Source organism: Pezoporus flaviventris, unplaced genomic scaffold, assembly GCF_033815535.1.
Source record: "Pezoporus flaviventris isolate CSIRO_AGI_PZ_B2104156 unplaced genomic scaffold, CSIRO_AGI_Pfla_v1 ptg000007l, whole genome shotgun sequence".
NCBI classification, from domain to species: Eukaryota; Metazoa; Chordata; class Aves; order Psittaciformes; family Psittacidae; genus Pezoporus; species Pezoporus flaviventris.
Window position 1 is genome coordinate 4,692,781 of NW_026892555.1, and position 20,117 is coordinate 4,712,897.

Below are 20,117 nucleotides of genomic sequence, written 5' to 3' on the forward strand. Positions count from 1 at the left end.
AATATTGTGCTGATGGTGATTCTGTTGTTATTACAGGGGTTCCTGGGCCCACCTGGCCTCCCTGGGAAGGATGGAGCAAAAGGAGAAGCCGTAAGCCTTTTTGTTCCTCCCCATGTAATCCCTGCCTTTCAGTGCGAGGAAGGAGTGGAAATCAATCTGTATTGAGTAAAACATGTCTTGGGGATTTGTATGGTCATTTTAGGAGCAGCAGAAACAAATGGCAGGAGGTTAATAGCCCCAGCACTCTCCCTCACACGTTTGCAGGAGTCTTATGGATTAGCCATCCTGATTTGCTCCCAGAGCAGCTCTGTTACCATTCATTAAGATGGAAAAGGGGGCAGTCGTGGCAGCCTGTGGCTTGGGGCTCACTGCTGCTGCTGTGCTAGTTAATAGCTCCAACTCCAGAGTATGGCCATTTGTTTTAAGTCTGGCAAAGAGTCATTGGCTGGTGGAGATGGCAGGGCTGCAGGGGACCATCTTGTACTTCCACAGTGGACAGGGGTAAGAAAAATAGGTGTCTTGGTCACAGAAGCAAGCACCCGAACTCCTCATGTGCACTGCTAAAAGCTAATAGCAAAGGAAGAGGTGCAGTGTTAGCTTAAAGAAGGAGGCAATGTACCAAATACTGCCTTTAAGAGAATTACAGATGAAATGTAAAAACACAAACACATTTTCCAGTATTTAAATGTCATATTCCAGCATCTAAATCACATATTCAAGTATGTCAAGCAGATACAAGTGTACTTTAGAGCTTTCCCTCTTTTTCCTGCTTGACCACCATCCCTTTGAATTCTCTTCATCCCAGTGGTGGACTTTTATCATTTCATTCACTGTCCATTTGTGGCAATCATTTGGTGGTAACTGGAGGAACTTGAGGAATTGACCCTTTGGAAGGGCAGGCACACACTAAAACAGTGATACACAGCAGAAAAGCTCTTTTTTTTGTTGTCTGCATCCTGCTACTGCTTTTTTGCCACATTTGTGGATAAAGTGTGGTTGTTTTCCATTATAGGTTTCAGAACCTACACAACTTCACCACATCACATGTGGCATGGTGGGGGCTTGGACAATAGCATTCCTGGACTTGTAGATTTTCTCATAGGATGCATTTTTTACACTGTAAAGTCACCATTCCAAACCAAATCAATGATGTTATCCCCAAGGAATCTATGTTTGTAGACTGTATTTGGTACAAGCTGTTCACAGCTTAGGGAACTAATTTCTTGCTACTTAGGTGATTGTGTTTGAAGAGCGGATGAATAGCTCATTCAGTTTTCAGTTTGACTCTTTCTGCTTTGATATGTGTGAAGAAAACACACTGCAGACTTTCAGATCTCTGGATAATGATGCTCAGGACTGTAGTTATTAGATAAAGCTTTCATTTCTGAGGCTGGATGTAATGATTATTTTGAGCCATCCTAGCTTTTATGTATAAAAGGTTAGCATTTACCACAAGTATTGCTGTTTGTTATTTGCAGGGTGAACCAGGACAACCAGGAGCATTTGGACTGCCAGGGCCAGCAGGTCCAAAAGTAAGCTTTCCATTTCTTCTTTATATGGGCAGGCATTGTTTTGTTCTTTTTTTCACTGACTTTTTATATGTGTGGATTGCTTTTTGTTAATGACTTTCTCCATTCACTAGTGTGAATATCAAAAGTCAAACTGCTCAGCTTCTTCAGGGGTCTGCTAAGGTATGAGCAATTAGGCAAGGTATATAAAAAGAAGAAATACCTTTTGTTCAATCAACAGCCCAACTGGAGAAGGTAAAGAGAATGTGTTTTGGGGCACGTGAGCCTTGCTTCATGTCTCAAATAAGCACTCCCAGCTCTCACAAAGATGCAGGTGAGAATTGTCCCTACTCTATGACTGGGGGAAAACAAATTATCACAGTGAGATCCTAGTCTGGATGTTTCTGCCTGTTTTGGGGGCTTCACTTCTGCACCAGTAGATAGTAGGACTTGTGTCAATGCTCAAGATCACCAGGTTTTCTTCAAATAAGGTGCTTCTGAATGGAAATCTGGTGAGACTTCAATGGGTGCCAGAAATGTGCCTAAATTTGAAGCCCTTCTCATGATTAATTCTTTAATCTCCTTTCAAAGCCTTAGTTTTCCTTTCCTTGTTCCTTGGTTACTGAGGGGTAACTACCCCTCATTTAGTTTCAGTCTTGTTACAGCACAAAAAGAAGATGGTGCACTACATTAACAAGTGTTTTCACAGCAAGGTCAGGTCAGCCTATGACTCAGTCTGACAACAGATTGATTGCCCAAGTTTATTTCGCCCATTTTTCTCCTGTACAAATGCTGACCTTTAAGAAACGCATCTTTCTGGAGGAGCCATATCTGGTCATTCAAACCTTTCACTGAGATTGCCTTTGTCCTTACATAGGAATTAAGTACCTGAACACCTTTCCAGATACAGTCCTGATAGTCAATTTCCTCTGCTTGAGAGTACTCAATGAAGAAGTTCATTTATACAGGTCCTTCTAGGTTCCTCAGCTGTGGAGAGGCTTTTGTATGTATCAGAACTGTGTGCCTGTGGATTAGTGACAATACTTGGTAGCCATCCCACAGCTCTCTGTGAGACCCATACTGCCTTCATCAACATGAAGGGGTTGGTTGTGGAAGCTGCATGGCAGCATGTTCAGCAGCAGATAAATGAGAGCTGTGAAGCAGGGATGAGCTGAGCTGAGTGGAGACACTGGGGATACCGTTTTGCCCATCAGTGGGATTTGGGAGTGGATGAAATGAATGGAATTCATCACCCACAAGTGCCTGTCACCTGCATCTCTCCTGTCATGTAAATAAGTACATATTTTCTCTCTTTCCTGCATGTTTCCTGTAGTGGAATTACAAACCTGTAAGCTATAAGATGCTCCTTGAGGTATGAAGTTCCTCACCCTTGTTTTGCAAAACTTTCACAAGCCAAGCTGAACTGAGACATCTGTATCTACCTCCAGAAGGGCTTGATCCTGCACAATGCTCTATATTTTCCAATAGGATCATCAGGCGCATACAGTCCAGACAAGCAACGAGGTGATACTGAATAGATCAGCATTATGGGTTGGGCAGGATAGGTGCTGGCATGGCTGGACCTGTAGACATCTGACTATACAGTACCGAGTGCTCCCAGTGAGGAGATGAGCTTGGTCAACCCCAGCCTCTCAACTACAAAATGATTTTGTGCTTTCACAGTGACTTTTATTTCCCTCAACGGGTGCACTACTTATATGCAGTGTCCTTGAGCTGGATTCTGGCCTGAGCTATTTTAAGAAGCCATCCTGACTTTGTTGATGGGGCTTTAAAATATAAAATATGAATCCACACACCTTTACTCTTCAGTGTAAACCTCAAATACCTTGGGGTGTGGAATGAGGTGTGGAGATGGGCAGTCAGAGGTTACCTCTCCAATTATTGTTGTAATGATTGGTTTTTTTTTGCCAGATGACTTTTTTTTATAATCAACGTCAATACAATGTCTCTGGACTGTACCCCAGGCTCCATGCAGCACTACCTTGCAGTTTCTCTGGTTGGAGAATGCACATCTTTATGTGCATTGAGCCAGGCAAGCACAGTGCACATTCAGTATTTGTATATGCACCCCATAAAACTCAGCCCCCTGCTCATCTGCTTGACTCAGGGATTTCCAGTCTTTTCCTCAATGGGAATTGCCAGCACTTTCTTTTAAGGAGGTGCCTTACAGCTTGTACAGATCTCATTGATTGTGTGAAGCTTCCAGTAGGACAGGTAAGGGTAGAGCAGGCTTCTGGTAATAGGACTTCAATCCACAGGGGTACCCTAATGGATGATGAGCCCGTTAGGGTACATGTTGAGGCCCTCAGTGACATGGTTTAGTGGTGGTAATGGTTGGACTTGATGATCTTAAGGTCTCTTCCAACCTAGTTGGTGCTATGATTCTATATGTAGGTTACAGGAGTGAAATGGCCTTAGTATGTCATCTCTGGTTCTACCGCTTTTGCTGCTGTGTGAAGTCTCCAGGGGAGATTGTTCCTAGTTCAGTGTTTCATCATAAAAAATACTGGTTTTTGGGGTTGTTTTGTGTGTTTGTTGTTTTATTTTCTTTTCCATTTGGTGGGTAAACTTCATTGCTTACCAAGAAGAATGTATGATCTTGCTGGCTACAAAGGTGGAAGTAAAGAGCTCCCAGTAGCCTTGTGCTAGTTAATGTGGGAGCTTCTGGTTATAGAAGATTACACTGTGGACTGAGATAGAAAGAAATATCCACTGGTCAGTGAAGAATGCTCCCACATAAATATGCAGGACCTGGCAAGTTAATTTAATTGGAGTAAGTGGATCCAGATTTAAAAGGCCATAGCTCAGGTCCCTCATCATATTACAGTAGTGAAACAAAGCTTGGATTTTTGAGACCAAGCCTTTTAGCCTGTGAAATCCTACAGCAAATATTTAGTTTTTCCCTTCTTCCCCCCCTCCCCCCCCCCATATTTTTAGTAAACAGTTAATGAGATTTTCTGTGGCTGTCAATGCTGTGGCACGGACAGAGCTGTAACATCCCCATCTGAACTGACAGTTATCTGCACTTGATAGCAAAAACAGAGAAAGAGGGGGAAAAACATCAAGGCTTTGAATTCTGAAGTATTAGGTAAGAGTTTCATTTTGACAAATACCCTTCTTGTTTGCTTCAGCTGTTGAGTATCTCGCACTTCTCTGGTTTACCAGACATGATCTCAGCAAAGGCCTTGAGTGGGATCAGCAAGTCCTCTCATCCAGACAAACCCAGTTTCTCTGTAACTTTTGCTGAGTGTTATAGCCATGATTTATGTAATGGTACTGAGTTGGGTTTTGATGATTTGGACAGCTTGAAGAAGGCCTTTATTTCTTTATAGGTTTTACCTTCTTTGATAACAGTATTTTTCTGCGGGCTAAAGGGAGAGCATGTCTGTTGCTGTTAGAGGTCTTCCACCACTTCCTGACCTTGCAGGTGCTCAGGTGCCTGATGTTGTAAAGATCCCCAGAACCGTTTTGCCTGTGCTTAAACCCAGCTCTTGTTAACTGGTTTGTGAATTGTGAATCCCCCTTAAACACTAAGTTTACCATGTGGTTTGCTTAACAAAGGTTCAGCCACTTCACAGCTGAGATGATGAATTGACAGGCTTCAGGGGACAGGTTCATCTGCTTTAACAAGTCAAGTCCTCCCTGGCCAAGGGAGGGGGGACTGTTTTGGCAATGGGCAATGTATTCCTTAAAACAGTGGTGGAACACTTGCCAAGCACAGACCAGCCAATGTCTGTTCTTAACTACTGCTCCAAATGAGATTATCATTTGGGCTAAGGTGAGTGTAAACAGGGATATGACATGACCAGTGTCCTGGGCACTGGCATTTGGAAAAAAAGCCTCAGTTCTGCTAATAATTCATTGCAAACATATCTTGGGGGTTCTTTTTGTTTGATTGTAGGTTGTTTGGTTTTTTTTTTTGTCTGCTTTTTTGTCTTTTTTTTAAGAAGAATAGATCTATTAATATGAAATGCAGAAGTGATTTAAAAATAAAGTCTTGATCTGTTTTGAAGCTTTATCCCCTTCAAACACCCAGTACAGAAGTTAACCGGGTGAGAAGGGAAGTGAAATAAGTAAGAAAAGAATCAGTCATACAGGTGATAGGTGATGCCAAACCTGTTCTTGCTGGCAAACTCTGTTCTGTCAGGTCCAGTCGATCTCTATAGGATGGTTTTGAAGGCTGAGCCTGCTCAGCTGAGGATCCAGACCATTTTCAGGCACTGTAAGACACATAAAAGCACACAATGAGAGCTTTCTCCATCTCTCCAGGGAAAGTCAGTGTGCAGCCAGCTGAAGCGCTACTGAAATGTACCTGATCCTCTTTCATTTCTCCCACTTATTCTGAAAATAAACATCAGAGAACATAGTTCAGATCTCTTTCTTTTCATTTATTCTTCAAAATAAACAATATTTTGAAGTCTGTGATTCATTTATGCTTGGATATGGCCTTTGCTGCAGTGTGTGCTGCAATGCGTGCCTGTGCTTTGTTCCAACATCAGTGTTCATGAGCCAAAATAGAGCTCAATCACCCCACATGCAATGGACAGGCAATGACTGACATGGCCAAAGCCTTTGAAATTACCTGTAGAGGAGCTTGCATGGGGAAGTTTGGCTTTTGCAGAAGGATAAAACTTGCTAATGTCTGAGCACTGGGGACAGAAGAAGACATTGGAGTATCACTTTGGGTAAGTAGCTGGAAAGTCAGACCCTGCTCTCTGTCTTGGTGCTGAGACAATGGAGAATCCTTAACAGCCCCTTGTGAGCCCAGAAATGCAACTTCCATTTCTGAATAACTGGTTTTATTTTTATGTGAAACAGTTTCTGGTGTTTTACTGTATCTCAATTCCTTGCCAGGGATCCGAGGGAAAGCAGGGTCCTCCAGGAATTAAAGGCTATGTGGGTGCACCGGTAAGTCATGCCTTCTGGTCCATTTTTAATGCTCTGCAGACTTTCTCTTCTTTTTCAGTGTATTCTTTCCAGCTGTGTTTTTCTTTAGTATTATTAAACAATACAGTTGATGTCTGACCACTTACCTGTACTATGTCCAATAGAGACATTTTATTGTCTTCATTTTCTCCTGATTTTTTTTTTTTTAAATAACAGACCTGTAGACAGCAGAGAGATGTCAGTAGAAATGATTTGATTACTGAGATAACAGCCGGTGGTTTTGTGATGCTTCCACTGTGTTGATGCACCATTTATATGCTGCTTGAAAACATCATCAAAATGCTAAAAAAAATCCCAAACCCTATCTCTCAGCAAGCTTCCAATCATATTTCAAAACCTGCCTCGAATGAACAGTCAGCAAGACCAAAATAAATCAAATTCTATCAAGTTAACATCTCTGTGTTGTGGTCTCACCTTGGCAATTACAGAGGCAGCCTTTAAGGTGGTGCTGTAGAGGCTGATTGGATTTTCTGAGATTTAAGGACCTGACTGGGTCAGGGCAACCCAAGGTATGTATATGGGCTGGAGGACGCAGAGATTGAGAGCAGCCATGAGGAGAAGGACTTGGGGGTGTTGGTTGATGAGAAGCTCAACGTGATCTGTCAGTGTGCACTGGCAGCCCAGAAACCAACCAGTCCGGACTGTATCCCAGCAGTGTGAGCAGCAGATCGAGGGAGGGGATCTTGTCCCTTTACTGCACTCTTGTGAGACCACCACCTTCAGTCCTGATCCAGCTCTGGGGCAACAGCATATGAAGGATACGGGCCTGTTAAAGCAGGTCTGGAGGAGGCCACACAGATGCTGAGAGGGCTGGAGCAGCTCTGCTCTGGAGCCAGGCTGATTGAGCTGGGCTGGTTCAGCCTGAGAAAGAGAAGGCTCCTTAAGGGGAGACCTTAGAGCAGCTCCTAGCCCCTGAAGGGACTACAAGACAGCTAGAAAATAACCTTTTACAAGGGCATGTGTTGACAGGACAAGGGATAATGGCTTTAAACTGACAGAGGGTAGATTTTTAGATTAGATACTAAGGCTAAATTTTTCACTATGTCGGTGGCGAAATACTGGAACCGGTTGCCCAGAGAGGTGGGAGAAGCTTCATCCCTGGCAGTGTTCATAGGTCAAGTTTAACAGAGCTTGAAACAACCTGATCTAGTTGAAGATGTCCCTGCTTAATGCAGGGGATTGGAGTAGATGACCTGTAAAAGTCCCTTACAACCCAGACTATTCTGTGATACACGTCAGTGCCTGTAGTGGCATACCAGATGTGCTCATGCCCTGTACCAGCCAACAGCTTGCTTTACAATTCATTACAAAGGAGTCAAATGTATTTAAAAGAGCTTGAGCCCTTTTGTATTTTCCCATGTCTTTTTGCATGCTGTTTCCCTGTATGGTCTAATGCTGAATTTGTATTAGGTTTGAACATGCTGAAATGAATATGGGGGTGGCATTATCTGCCAATACGATAGGTCTCTCATTAATGAGATACATAGACAAAGTTATGGTAACATTTCCTTCCTGCTCCTTGGGTCACCTGTTTGTGTGAGAAGCAAAGCATGCATGTGGTACACCATTACTGAAGGGTCCTATTCTTTTCTACCATACGACTGACATTTGGCTTGAGCTGCTGGCAAGGAACAAGACAATCATCATCTACTCTGTCTACACATGGGCCCCATAGTTATTAATGTATTAAAGGATTCATATTTTTAAACCTCCTCCCTTTTACTCTTAGGAAATAGTGGGATAATTTCTTTGCAGTGTGGGAAACTGCCGGCTCAGTTTGGGTTGTTAGAGATGGACAGGGCTGTACAGAGTTTGCTCACAGACAACCATGGCCTGAGAGCTGAATGTTTTATTTATTTAAATCATCCTAGGGGGCAAATAAACCTAGACATGTGGCTCTCATTACTGTGGAGATAAACCTCTTCTATAGAATAAATTAAATGTAAGATTAAATACAAATGTATTATTACAATCAGAATGATTTTAAGATTTCACTGTTTTAGAGAGGCCACTACTGACTGAGCATATTTGTCTGCCTGTAGCTATTAGTTTGTCATTCAGTTGCTACAATAAAGGTAAAATTAAGGGTGTTTGCTGTGCCAAGGGAAGGTGAAATGTGTTCCTGCCCACTGAGTCCCTTGCCTGTGTTAGTATCGCTACCTTTTATCAAACTAAGCCCCATGTATCAAACTAAGGCCCTGATGTACCTGAGAGGAGATGACTTTTGCAGTCCAGATGAACACTGGTATTGGATTCACAGTGCAAACATGTGCTTGGGCCTCCAGGACAGGGATTATCTAGCATTTGCCAGGTTCCTGCTGCATCAAAAACCACCCGGAATGGGCATTCTTGCTTGTTCAGACAACAGGTTTTCCCATTAGCATTGTCCTCTACCAAAGTCCTCATTGTTTACGAGCAACATGAAAAATGCAGAGCACTGATTGTGTTCCAGACCATCTGCAGCTGTGGTGTGCTCCCTGTCCCTCCACACTGTGTTGGCAGGAGGGTCCTGTGTCTGCAGGCAATATAATATTACAGAACGTTCCTGGGCCTGCAGGTCATCCCTGTTCTAAGTCTGCTTAGACCATGCCTGGGGCCAACTTTGAGGACTGGCAGCATGGGAAATGCTCCTGAGGTTCACCTCAATAGATTGTGCAGACATGAACAGTGATTTGGTGACTGATTAGAGGAGATAACTATGCCTCTACTTGGATTGACCTTTATAATCTCGTTTTCCTTTTATTTCTTAGGGTCTACAAGGAGAAAGAGGAGAAAAGGGAGCACGAGGAGACAAGGTATTCCTGATACATGCTAGGAGAAACCAGGCTGCTTTGGGTCTTGGCCCATTTGGGGGGGTGCGCTGCCAGGCCTGCAGCTTTGGAGGGTGATGAATGATGAAGTTTACTCTCTGCACTGCACCTCTGGCTGCTGTATGAGAATGACTTCCCATGGGGGTGCAGGAGGGCTTTCTGGATAGAGCACACATTTAGGGACTTCTTGTCAGTGTACAGCCAGGGATGGAGGAGAGAGAGAAGGAGTGAAGGTATGCCACTGGGGGAATATAGTGTGGTGTCCACATAGTGTGTACCACCTAAAAGTTGTGAATGACCACTGACTGCTTATGACCATGACTGCATCCAGCACATCCTCATATCACTGCAGATGCTCCAATTATCCTTCCCGTGTTTCTGTCTTTTACCATCACAATAAGCTCAGTAGCAGTAAGTATGAGGTAGTTCTCATGTTAAAGACTTCATCCAGCTAGAGCTGCTTCCCAGTTTTCTGCTCTTTTCTGTCTGGGAATAGCTGTTTTACAGAATGCAGGGAGAGATTTGAGCCACATCCATGGTTCAAGAGACCTACAGCCTGTTATACCTGGAATAAGCATTTAAAAGAAGAGCTGGGCAAGCACAAAGTCTTTATTGTTTCAGTTGGATCACTGTGTTCATAGAGACCTCAGGTGCTGCAGACCTGCCAGGCAGTGCTTAATGCTCCCAGCAATGCCATCAAAAATGTGTTTTGCTATACCTCTGTCCAGCAAGCAGCTGGAGGTGGGGGATGACCAAACTCTGTTGGACCCATCTTGCCTCTTTACTCATGCAGGCAAAACAGGCATGTTTCTTGCCAACACTGAGTGTCTTCCAGTCCTGAGCAATGTCTTATCTTGCTTATGTCTTAAGCTGGTTCTGAGTCAGGAATATCACAGTGCTGGTCTGGTAGCTTTGCCTGTGTTCAAGCTGTCTTTATGTCTGGCTATATGTGTCTGTGCAGAAGAGTTATTAGCTTGTTAGCCTGGCCTTATTCCCATTTCTCACTATTTTGGAGAAGAAACCCAGAGATTTACACCAAACTTTTGCCTACTGGGAAAAATGATCAATAGACCCTTAGGGTGAGATACTGTGTTTTGCTTTAGCATGTGCCAAGATGTCAGTTCCCTGTGTCCATTTTGCCATTAAAGATGAAGTAGCCATGATCATGCTTTGCATTCTCAGTCCTCTCTGCTGCAGCTACAGCAAAAGGCTGGATCGCACTTTATCTTCCTCATGCTTTTGCCTTGGCCCTTTGCAGGCCTGGCTCAGTATGTTGTGTCTAGCCACTTCTTTTCCGGAGGTGAGGTTGTCTAATCTGCTGGAATATTTGGCTCCCGGAAGAAAATCCATCTTTCTGACATCACTGTGATGGGAGAGGAAGCTTGAACTGTGTGTGGGCAGGCAGCTGACTAAGCTAGAGGAAAATTAAAGTGGGGAAGAAATGAATTAGGGTTTGTTTCATTAAGAGGATATGCACAATTAGAGCTCCCTTTATTTACTTTTTCCTGGAGCCGCCAGATCTCTGCTACAACAATTGTACTTTGATTTTTTCCCAGCTTTAATGATGGTCTCAGAGCACTCGCTGCCATTGCTTTAACTTCTACCAGCCAGTACTACTGTGAAATCAGTGGGTGTAAATTCGACAGGCCAAATATTTCCTTGTCTGCTCTTCAGTCTGTAACATGAATACTGACACCTACACAACCTGTGTTTCTTTGTGCGTGAGTAGAAGAGTGTTTATTATATCAGATGAGAGCACTGGCCCATGCACTGAGTATTAGTATATCAAATCTGCACCCTAGTATTTAAACCAGGTTAAATATCCTATAATACATCTTGCTGCTGCATTCTAATATATCCTGGGAACTCAGATATAAATATTGAGGCTTTATAGGTTCCCAAATCCAGTAGTATTAGTTACACCTGCACTTTAGGGGAGCCACTGCACAATATGAGTGATATCTCCTGTCCCTTTGCATACAACGGACTCTTGGCTGCCAAGATAAACCATATATCTATGTGATACTTGGCATGTTAATTTAGGCACGTACAGCAGTTCAGCATGACATGGGGCATTACTTTTGCTGCATAAACATCTGAATATCTTGTAAATCCTTGTTTTGTATTAGAGAAGACCTCAGGTGAGGGGGCGGCAGGGCTGCCATGTCCCTCTGTGCAGTGTGGTTGCTCTTCATCACTTTTTCCCAGGAACCTTTGGACTCTTGGGGAATCATTTTTCCAATAGATCACCACACTTTCTAACTGTTAGAGGTCAGAAAGCAGCACTAAAGTTTCTGTGGAATTGGGATTTTCACTGGTTGCTTATTGATTAAAACCAGAAAAAAATCTGTAGAGCACAGGAAAATGAAATGAGGTCTTAAAATGAAAATTCAAGAATAAAACTTTTATTCTGTTTGATTTTTTTAACAAATCAACAAAAAAAGAAAACCCAACCCTCTAAACCCCACCCCCCCAAGCTTTCTCTAAATAGCTTGCTTTTTTCTTTTTTTTAAAGAATGGAGAAAATAATAAAAAATGTTTATAAGGACAGCTTTTTCTGAAGAAAAAAATGAAATCAGAGTCATTTGTAGTGCTTTCAAACAGCTTTATTGTATACATTCGTATAAATAACATATTTGCCTTTCCCTGCCCCCATTACTAGCACTAAGAACATTGACACTCTTGTGTTTTGGCAGCTAAAACAGCATGTGTGAAATACTCCTTTCTGCAGTGTTTGATGTTAAAATTCCTCCTGGGAATGAATGCACTTCACATTTTGTCAGCAGTCTACCAGACTGTTGCTTACTGAAAGTCAGGATACTTGTGGTTCAGTCAGTGCAAACGAAACCATTAACGTGGAAACTATCACTCCGAAAGCAAGTAGATCAGGATGTCTGACAGTGGTTTTCAGCTGCTTTCTGTAGCGTATGGGTCCCACTAATATAATTCTTTAAAATAACGTTTATGTTACGATGCTGATTGACTTTAAAGGGGAAAAAGAAAGACATTGATTTGCAAAAACATTTCTAATTTGCTGATCAATGTAGTTTTGAAAAGGAGCTAATTAAATCCAAAGCTGTAAGTGTGGGTTTGCAGATAGTAACAGAAGTCTAACAGGGATCCTGTGGGATACTGATCAGAATTAAGATGACTGAAACGTTTCAAAAAGTAAAGCTGATACTCTGCTGTCACTGCTCATATTCATACCATTTGTTTTACATCCACATTTATGTTAACAGTGGTACTGTATGTATTTGATAATCTATATTCAACTGCGTGTGCAGGATACAAGCAAAATCAGTGTTTCATCCAGCAGAGGGGTAAGCCTTTTACAGAGTAAGAGAAAGTCCCTATTTCAAAGGGTTTTAACCTGAAGTGGCTGGAATAGACAGAGGCCACAATTAGTAAGAGGGAAGTGAAGTTCAGCAGGAGTATGTTATTGATCTGGTCATTGTCTCTGTTAAGGTCCTGGACTCTAAAATACGGAATATATTAAGCTTGAATGTGGAACATCAGGATGCTTCATACTTGTGGGAGAATTGCGCACTGCTGCAGATTGGGAACAACTTATTAAGGAGCTGTCCTGAGGAAGTGGGTTTGGAGTAAACATTATCCTGGGATTTAAGTAGAAGAATACTCTATAAAACATGAAATAATCTTTCTGCTCAAAGTCAGCCTCAGATGTGTCCAGTTCCAGGCACCTAGCTACACTGAGAAGGTGTGGAAAAGGTGGGCAGTGCACAAATGGAAGCAATAAATGTGATCAGAGGACTGAAAAATGTGCCCATGAAGAAAAGCTGAAAGCACTGAGGTTGTTTAGACTGGAAAGGCTCGAAGGGAGAGTTTTGTAAGACTTCAAATACATAAAGGCCTTTGTAAAGATGAAGGGTACAGTTTGTTCTCTGTGGGAGGTCAGGGAATGACATACTAGCCTGAAACTGTAACAGGCAAAAGTCAGGTTTAGTTATATGGGGAAAAAAACATATCTTCAGGTATTGAAAATAGCGTGGTGGAATAAATTTCCTGTGCACTTTGTGGGCTGTCCAGCTCTGGAGATGTATAGGAACAGACTAGTTGTTCCCCAGGGTTACAGAAAGCAAAGGTGAAAAATGACAGGTTTTTCTTACCTGGGTAAAAATGAGCTATTGATGGATTGTGGATTCAGTATTTTTGTAAGAGTTGGTGTTCTCCTGGTGCCCTTTGTCCAGTTTACATGAATCAACCTCAGCACACAAGGGAAGGATGGTGACACGGAAAGCTATAACACGCAACACCTGGTTGCCACAAATCTTCGTAGTAGAGATATGGGGACTTCAGTCATATTCTCTATTGAGCTGGCTTGAATTTCTCTCCTTATTCCTTACTCCTGGAGTGGATAATGCAGATGTCTCTTGCAGAATGGTGACTTTCACAGCACTGATCTGAGTCATAGAGGTTCTTTGTCTTCTTTTCCCAGGGAGAGCGAGGCCTAGATGGGTTCCCTGGAAAGCCAGGTCTGGAGGGAAAACAGGTATGTGGCAAATGCTCAACAACTGGAGGCTTTTCTTTGGAATAAGTGGAAGTTGATGCTAAAACTGGGGTTTATCCTGGGTGGCTGCTGAGCTACGGCAGGACCCTGTACTCTTTATTCTATGGATCTTTGTTAGCACAGGTTTTTTGTTTGCTTTTAAATTGTAATGCAATATACACTTCAAGGAAATGCTAGTCCTTCAGATGTGATAGTTTAGATGTTTGACTGAATTTTCATTAAAAACATAAGGGAGAATGTATAAAGTTCAGTTGTTTAAGCCTGATTTTTATAAACTTATTTCTTTCCCACAACATGAAAGGGAGACAACTGGATTTAATCTATTTGGTTTGTTTTCAATAAGAAAGGCTTGAAAGTATTTACATTTTTAAGACAATTTGAAACCAGGAAATGGTTTAAAAGATCAATACATTTCTGCTGATTAAGCAGATAATGCTTTGTCTAAAACTATCTGCAGATCCCGCAAGACTCTTTTCATTACTCAGGTTACAATTCTTAATGAGAGGCATCCTTTACTTCCAAGAATCTTCTGGTCCAAATAGCAAAGGACAGAGTAAGAAGCAGAGGCTAAAAAGTGATTTGCCATAAGCCATGCAGTTAATCATTGATGCTTTTGAGCCTGAAGCCTTCAGGTTTCTGGTTCTGCACCCTATTCATGCTGCCTACGCTGTTTCTCTCTCTGGAAAGGATCGTTTGGAGGCACATTTTTGCAGTTGAAGAGGTGGAGAAACTGCATGTTGAGTCCTCAGTATAGGATTTGTTTGTATAGTTTGTCTTCAGGTGGTTGATCCTGCAAAGCAGCTGCTGAGGTCTGATCTGAATGTGCTTTACAACCATGTGATGCCTGAGTCTTTTGTTCTTTTAGCAGACACAGTTTCAACATGATTCTGTTGAGGAGTACTTTTGTTTCCATATCAGATACCTCTTTAGTATTTAGGTGGCAAGGTATAGTGTCATTAGCAGTCTTAATCTTTGTTAAATCTTCATCTTCCTCTCTGTGATAGACATTTTTGTACTAAATGTTCTGCTTCTCCACAGGGGATTTGACAGCTAATCATCGCTTTCTCTCTGCTTTGTTCCTCAGTTGCAGTTTATTCTATATGGGAACATATTTGCCTAGTTAGTGTTTATCACTGTCTTTATAACATGGAAATGTTTTCTGGTGCTGGATGCACTGAAATCACAATGAATTATGTTCACTATATCCATCATGTTGTTTTTAGTGCTGGTTTCTACTTGCACTAAATGTAGATGAAGTGAGAAATTGCAGAGGGATGTGAAGGTGGATGCTGATAGCTTATTACTTCTAAGGAGCAATTTTTCCATGTGGCACCCTACTGCAGAAATTGGGTTCTTCTGAAGCTTTTTTTGCTTTTTTCGTGTCTAGACACCTAACAGTTAGAAAATCTTCATGCCTAAATTTTATTGAATATGTTGTGTTTGATGCTGATGTGCTCCCTGAACTGCAATCGTCCTGAGCTGGCTGAAATTGGATTGCTGGGGCATCTCTGGCCTTATTCCTCTTCCTCTCTATGCAGCAATGCCAAAACAGCCTTCTGTGTTGTATTAGCTCCTCCCCTAGTGCAATGGGACATAACTTTGCTGCTGACAGCCAAACATGCAGCCTTGTGTTTCTCCTGTATTCTAAGGGAATGGCAACTGATAACCTGCATTATGTAAAGTGAATATTATTCTATCAATTTTACCTGGTTTAGGGCCCTGCTGGAAGCCCCGGCCCTCCAGGTGCCAGTGGAACCAAAGGAGAAAAGGTGAGTTGGGATGGAAAGCAGAAGAGGGTTTTGGACACGCTTTTGTTAATTGCTCCTTGCCCCCTGTGCCAGAAATCATAGAATCATGGAATCATAGAATAGTTTTGGTTGGAAAGGACCTTAAGATCATCCAATTCCAACCCCCCTGCCATGGGCAGGGACACCTCACACTAAACCATCTCACCCAAGGCTTCGTCCAACCTGGCCTTGTACACTGCCAGGGATGGAGCATTCACAACTTCCCTGGGCAACCCATTCCAGTGCCTCAACACCCTAACAGTAAAGAGTTTCTTCCTTATATCCAATCTAAGATTCCCCTGTTTCAGTTTGAACCCGTTACCCCTTGTCCTGTCACTACAGTCCTTAATGAAGAGTCCCTCTCCAGCATCCTTGTAGGCCCTCCAGTTACTGGAAGGCTGCTCTGAAGTCTCCACGCAGCCTTCTCTTCTCCAGGCTGAACAGCCCAAACTTTCTCAGCCTATCTCCATACGGGAGATGCTCCAGTCCCCTGATCATCCTTGTGCCCTCCTCTGGACTTGTTCCAACAGTTCCATGTCCTTTTTATGTTGAGGACAAAAGAACTGCACACAATACTCCAAGTGAGGTCTCACAAGAGCAGAGTAGAGGGGCAGAATCACTTCAAACATCAGGGATGTTGGCCTATATTTGTCTCATTTGTGCATAAGTGAAGCTTATATTCATTTATATATGAAGTCTTATATTCATTTAAATGTTAACATCACATTTCTGATGTTGCTTCAGTGTGAAATTGGTATAAGTGAATGTCAAATTATGCCTGGTCATAGTTCCTTTGCTCTAGCTTTCATAGTAGAAGTAGAAAGAAGTAGAGAGTAGTTTGGCTCAGGAAATCTTCCTCACCTAAGAAAAGTGAGTGGAAAAGATAACAAGTTTGTGTAGATGCCATTTTTTTTACCCAGGAAGTGTAGAGTTGACTCAGAAAGAGCAAATTAAATGAGCCCACTTCTCTTACCTGCAAAATAATTATTCACAGCTCTCAGCAGCAATTCTGACCTCATTATTTTATGGTGTTGTTAGAGTCTCCAGGACAGCCTCATGTTTCCCTCTCTGCTAGAGGTGACAGTGTGGTTTTGGTGTTTCATACCTATTTCTTTGGCATGAATGCAAAGGCATTACTGCTTCATGGCCTCATATGATTATATAATCACTGGGTTTGAAAGAGACCTTAATGTTCAGCTAGTTATGACCCCCCTGCTATGGGAAGGGACATCTTCCAGTAGACTAGGTTGCTCAAAGCTCCGTCCAGTCTTGATTTGTAACACTTCATTGTGATCTCTAAAGTGGCTGCATTTGGCACTTTCAGAAGATGTTGAGCTCCTTGCTCCATTACTTTCAGTGCAGCTGATGTGGGTCTTCACAGTCTGATGTGTATCTTCTGGCACAGCATGGACCCTCTTTAGAATAAATAACAACTAGTAATTAAGCTTGCTTTAAAAGGAAAGAGCATGAAAGATATGCTAGGTCATTCAGAGACCTACATGAGTAATGAATAAATAGAGCATGAAAGGAAGCTCTATGATGACTTTTGCATTAGTTTGTACCTAATGTAAAGAATATACCTTATGGATGCTTAGTGTTACAGCATTATAAATGATGGACTCTGCTGGAATAAAATGGGCTGGAACAAATTGATAGCCTGCATTGCAATAAATCATGTAAAGAGGGTGCAGCAGCTCAGTATCCTGCAAACACTAGTGTGATTCTGCTCTATAAAACGACTTGGGGGAAAATGGTGCTATTTTCACCTGATTTTTCTTTTTGCAAAGATATTTTGGTCGTTAACAAACAAAAGCATTTTGGTCCCTAAATATCCATCCTGCAATCTGTCAGGGATGTGAACATCAATGAGGTTTATTTGTCTGGTATGTACAGACCTATTATAAGACTTTTGAAGCTTGAATTTAATGTTATGGTGCATCCAGTGCATCAGTCATGTTAAGTCACTAAAATCAATATATAACATCACAATAATAGAACACAAGAAGTTCCTGCATGTATTTATCTGCAGGGCAGAGAAAACATAGTTAATTGGGATTGCATGTTCATGTCTATTAATTACAGGATGATATTGGAAATAAAAATGTATAACAGCAGTTGGAAAATACACTCAGAGGTTTGCTTTCTTTTGTGTTATGTTATGTATTGTGCTATGTTGTGTGCTGTGTTATGTTTTCTCCTTTCTTTCATGTTTCCCTGCAGGGTGAACCAGGACCTCCAGGATTACCTGGCTCTTTAGTAAGAATTTATTTCTTGTTTTTTAGCTTTCTCAAACATTGTAGGCATTATTGCATGAGAAGAGAAGGTGGAAGTTGTGGGGGGTGAGGATTTATTAAATGAAAGATATTATTTAATGGCGTTTTTCTTCCAAAATCATGAAGTTTAAGACAGTGAAGATCTTTGAAGAAGGCAAGTGGTGGGTTCCAACAATGAGAGGCAATGCCACAACTTTGGGATATTTTGAAACGTGAAGATCAGGACTTGAAGAGGCAATGAAAGCGTTGCCTGAGGTGCATCAGGGAAAGCAATATGTGTGACAGGACTGCGTGGTTTCCAGGACAGTTGTTGAGTTGATGCCTAGTGGACTTTGGAAAATAGAGCCTGTGAAAAAGCAAATGAAAGTGCAGAGTTAAGTTGAATTATGGAGTGCATTTGTCATGGGTTGGACATGAGAATTGGGATTGGAGAAGAAAAAGGTCATTTCTGATGGGGGGGATTTATCTTCCCTTGGCTTATATCTTAAGAAGTCCTGTTGGAATATAAGGCAATTAGGACCTGATGTGCTGAAATGAGGAGAGCAAAGGTAAGGATAAAAAGGAAAGCAGAGTAAGTAAAAGAGGGGAATTGATTTACATGACTTTGTACATCCCTCTGCCTTCAGTAATTCCTTCCGTAATGCCAGAGGCATCACTAGCAGAGACGTAAGGATGTCCAGAGGTTAGTATTTCCTGTATTAAGAGGTCATCTCCAAGTGAATGGAGAAAGAAGATTTACCACAAAGTTTGAAGAGGAAAGGTTTATAACTGAGTTCTACAGAGGCTGGTAACCAACCAGTTTGGAAATATCCATTTTACTTTCCAAAAATGTTAGGATTAAAATTAGGAGAAAGCATCCTTGGACTACTGGTAGAAAGCATTAAAGCGATGATGATAGCAGCAGCATTAACTGTAGCACTGTGCCAAAGAAAGACTGGGTGCTAAAGACAAGAATGAGAAGCTCCCTGGTAATCATGAGAAAGGCAGCAGGTAATTTCCTTGTCCAGAATGTGGTGGTAGAAAGCAAAGGAGAGAGAAAGAGAGAGCTCTGAAAAAAAACCAAAACTCTGAGTAAAAGCCTTTTACTGCTCAGCTTAAATATGAGATTGGTGATGTGAGATTAGTTCCCAAAAGGCTGTGAAAGATATGTATAAAACTTGAAAATGAGCTTGAAGTTCCAGAGAGTGAGTGGAGGACAGCCTGAGCATGCACCATATCCAAAGTCAGCCTGGTATTTACATGATGCCTTCAGCATTCAATGGTTCTTCATGATTTAAAATAAGAATTTACTAACTTATATTGGTGAGATCTTCAGTTCTTACTGCTTAGGCAGCCACACAAATCGCTGCATAGTAACCGAGTGAGCAAACCTTGTGTCGGTCCAAGCTGTTTAAATAGAAAGCTGCCTGAAGAAGGATTTGAGGAGCAGTAGCAGTTAGTGTGCATCTCAGGGGAATGGTGTGGGGATGAAAATACACTATGGGGAGCCATCATACCCCTGGCACCTTCTGTGTTGTCTTTCCTCTTCTTATCCTTTATGACTTTGCATTTCTATTACAGGTACATATTGAAGGCCTAAAAGGAGAGCAAGTAAGAGAGATTCAATATTTATTCTTCCATTGCGAGGATACTTGTATATAGTTCACTTGCCTGTTAGATTAGATTTTGCTTTATAATAGTACTTCTCAGTTAAGATAGGTAAGAAGCATTTTCAGGACATCAGGAAAGAAGTTTTCCTATTTACAGTGGAGAAAATAAACAGCAAATGTCATTTTCAAATGTGTTGAATCTAACATGAATGAGAAGCAAAAATTTGGGGGACAGCTACACAATTTTTGAAGTCTAGGGAAGTGTTAATATGAAAGTCAAACTGTATTTGAGTTCTATGTGAGTTTGCCTCTGAACCTGGGCACTCAAATAGGGGCAAGACACCTGCTACTTCAATCTGTTACTCCTATATATAAGCAAAATATATTTACACTTTGATGACATACATCATATAAATGATACCTTAAAGCCCTTCACAGCTGTGCTGGCTCAGGAGAAATGCCTGTGGATGCTGGTTTTGCAAGAATTGCTTTTCTTCAGCACCAAACCCCAACCCACAGTGTTTTATTGGAATATCCAGGATAATCCCAAGCCTTCGGCTGAGTTACTACCTCTGAAAAATAAAGAGCCAGTTATGGATAAATGCCTGCTGAGTGTGGGTGGTTCAGTCTGTGCAGTCTAATAAGTGCTGATAC

The 20,117-nt window shown here is 41.8% G+C and overlaps 1 protein-coding gene across 6 annotated transcripts in view; it reads left to right on the forward strand.

Moving 5' to 3' along the window:
- Nucleotides 1-20,117, forward strand: part of COL22A1 (collagen type XXII alpha 1 chain) — a 222,257-nt gene that overhangs the window by 116,781 nt on the left and 85,359 nt on the right. For 5 of the 6 annotated variants that reach the window (XR_009742416.1, XM_061447681.1, XM_061447683.1 and 2 more), the window contains 8 exons: nt 37-90; nt 1,479-1,532; nt 6,384-6,437; nt 9,227-9,271; nt 13,743-13,796; nt 15,530-15,583; nt 17,822-17,857; nt 19,435-19,464. The exons of the other annotated variant lie outside the window; for it this stretch is intronic. Coding sequence is in view for 4 of the 5 variants with exons in the window: in XM_061447681.1 (XP_061303665.1) it covers nt 37-90; nt 1,479-1,532; nt 6,384-6,437; nt 9,227-9,271; nt 13,743-13,796; nt 15,530-15,583; nt 17,822-17,857; nt 19,435-19,464 (381 nt within the window). In the remaining variant the exon portion in view is untranslated. The remainder of the gene's footprint in view (nt 1-36; nt 91-1,478; nt 1,533-6,383; nt 6,438-9,226; nt 9,272-13,742; nt 13,797-15,529; nt 15,584-17,821; nt 17,858-19,434; nt 19,465-20,117) is intronic. 6 annotated transcript variants of the gene reach the window in all.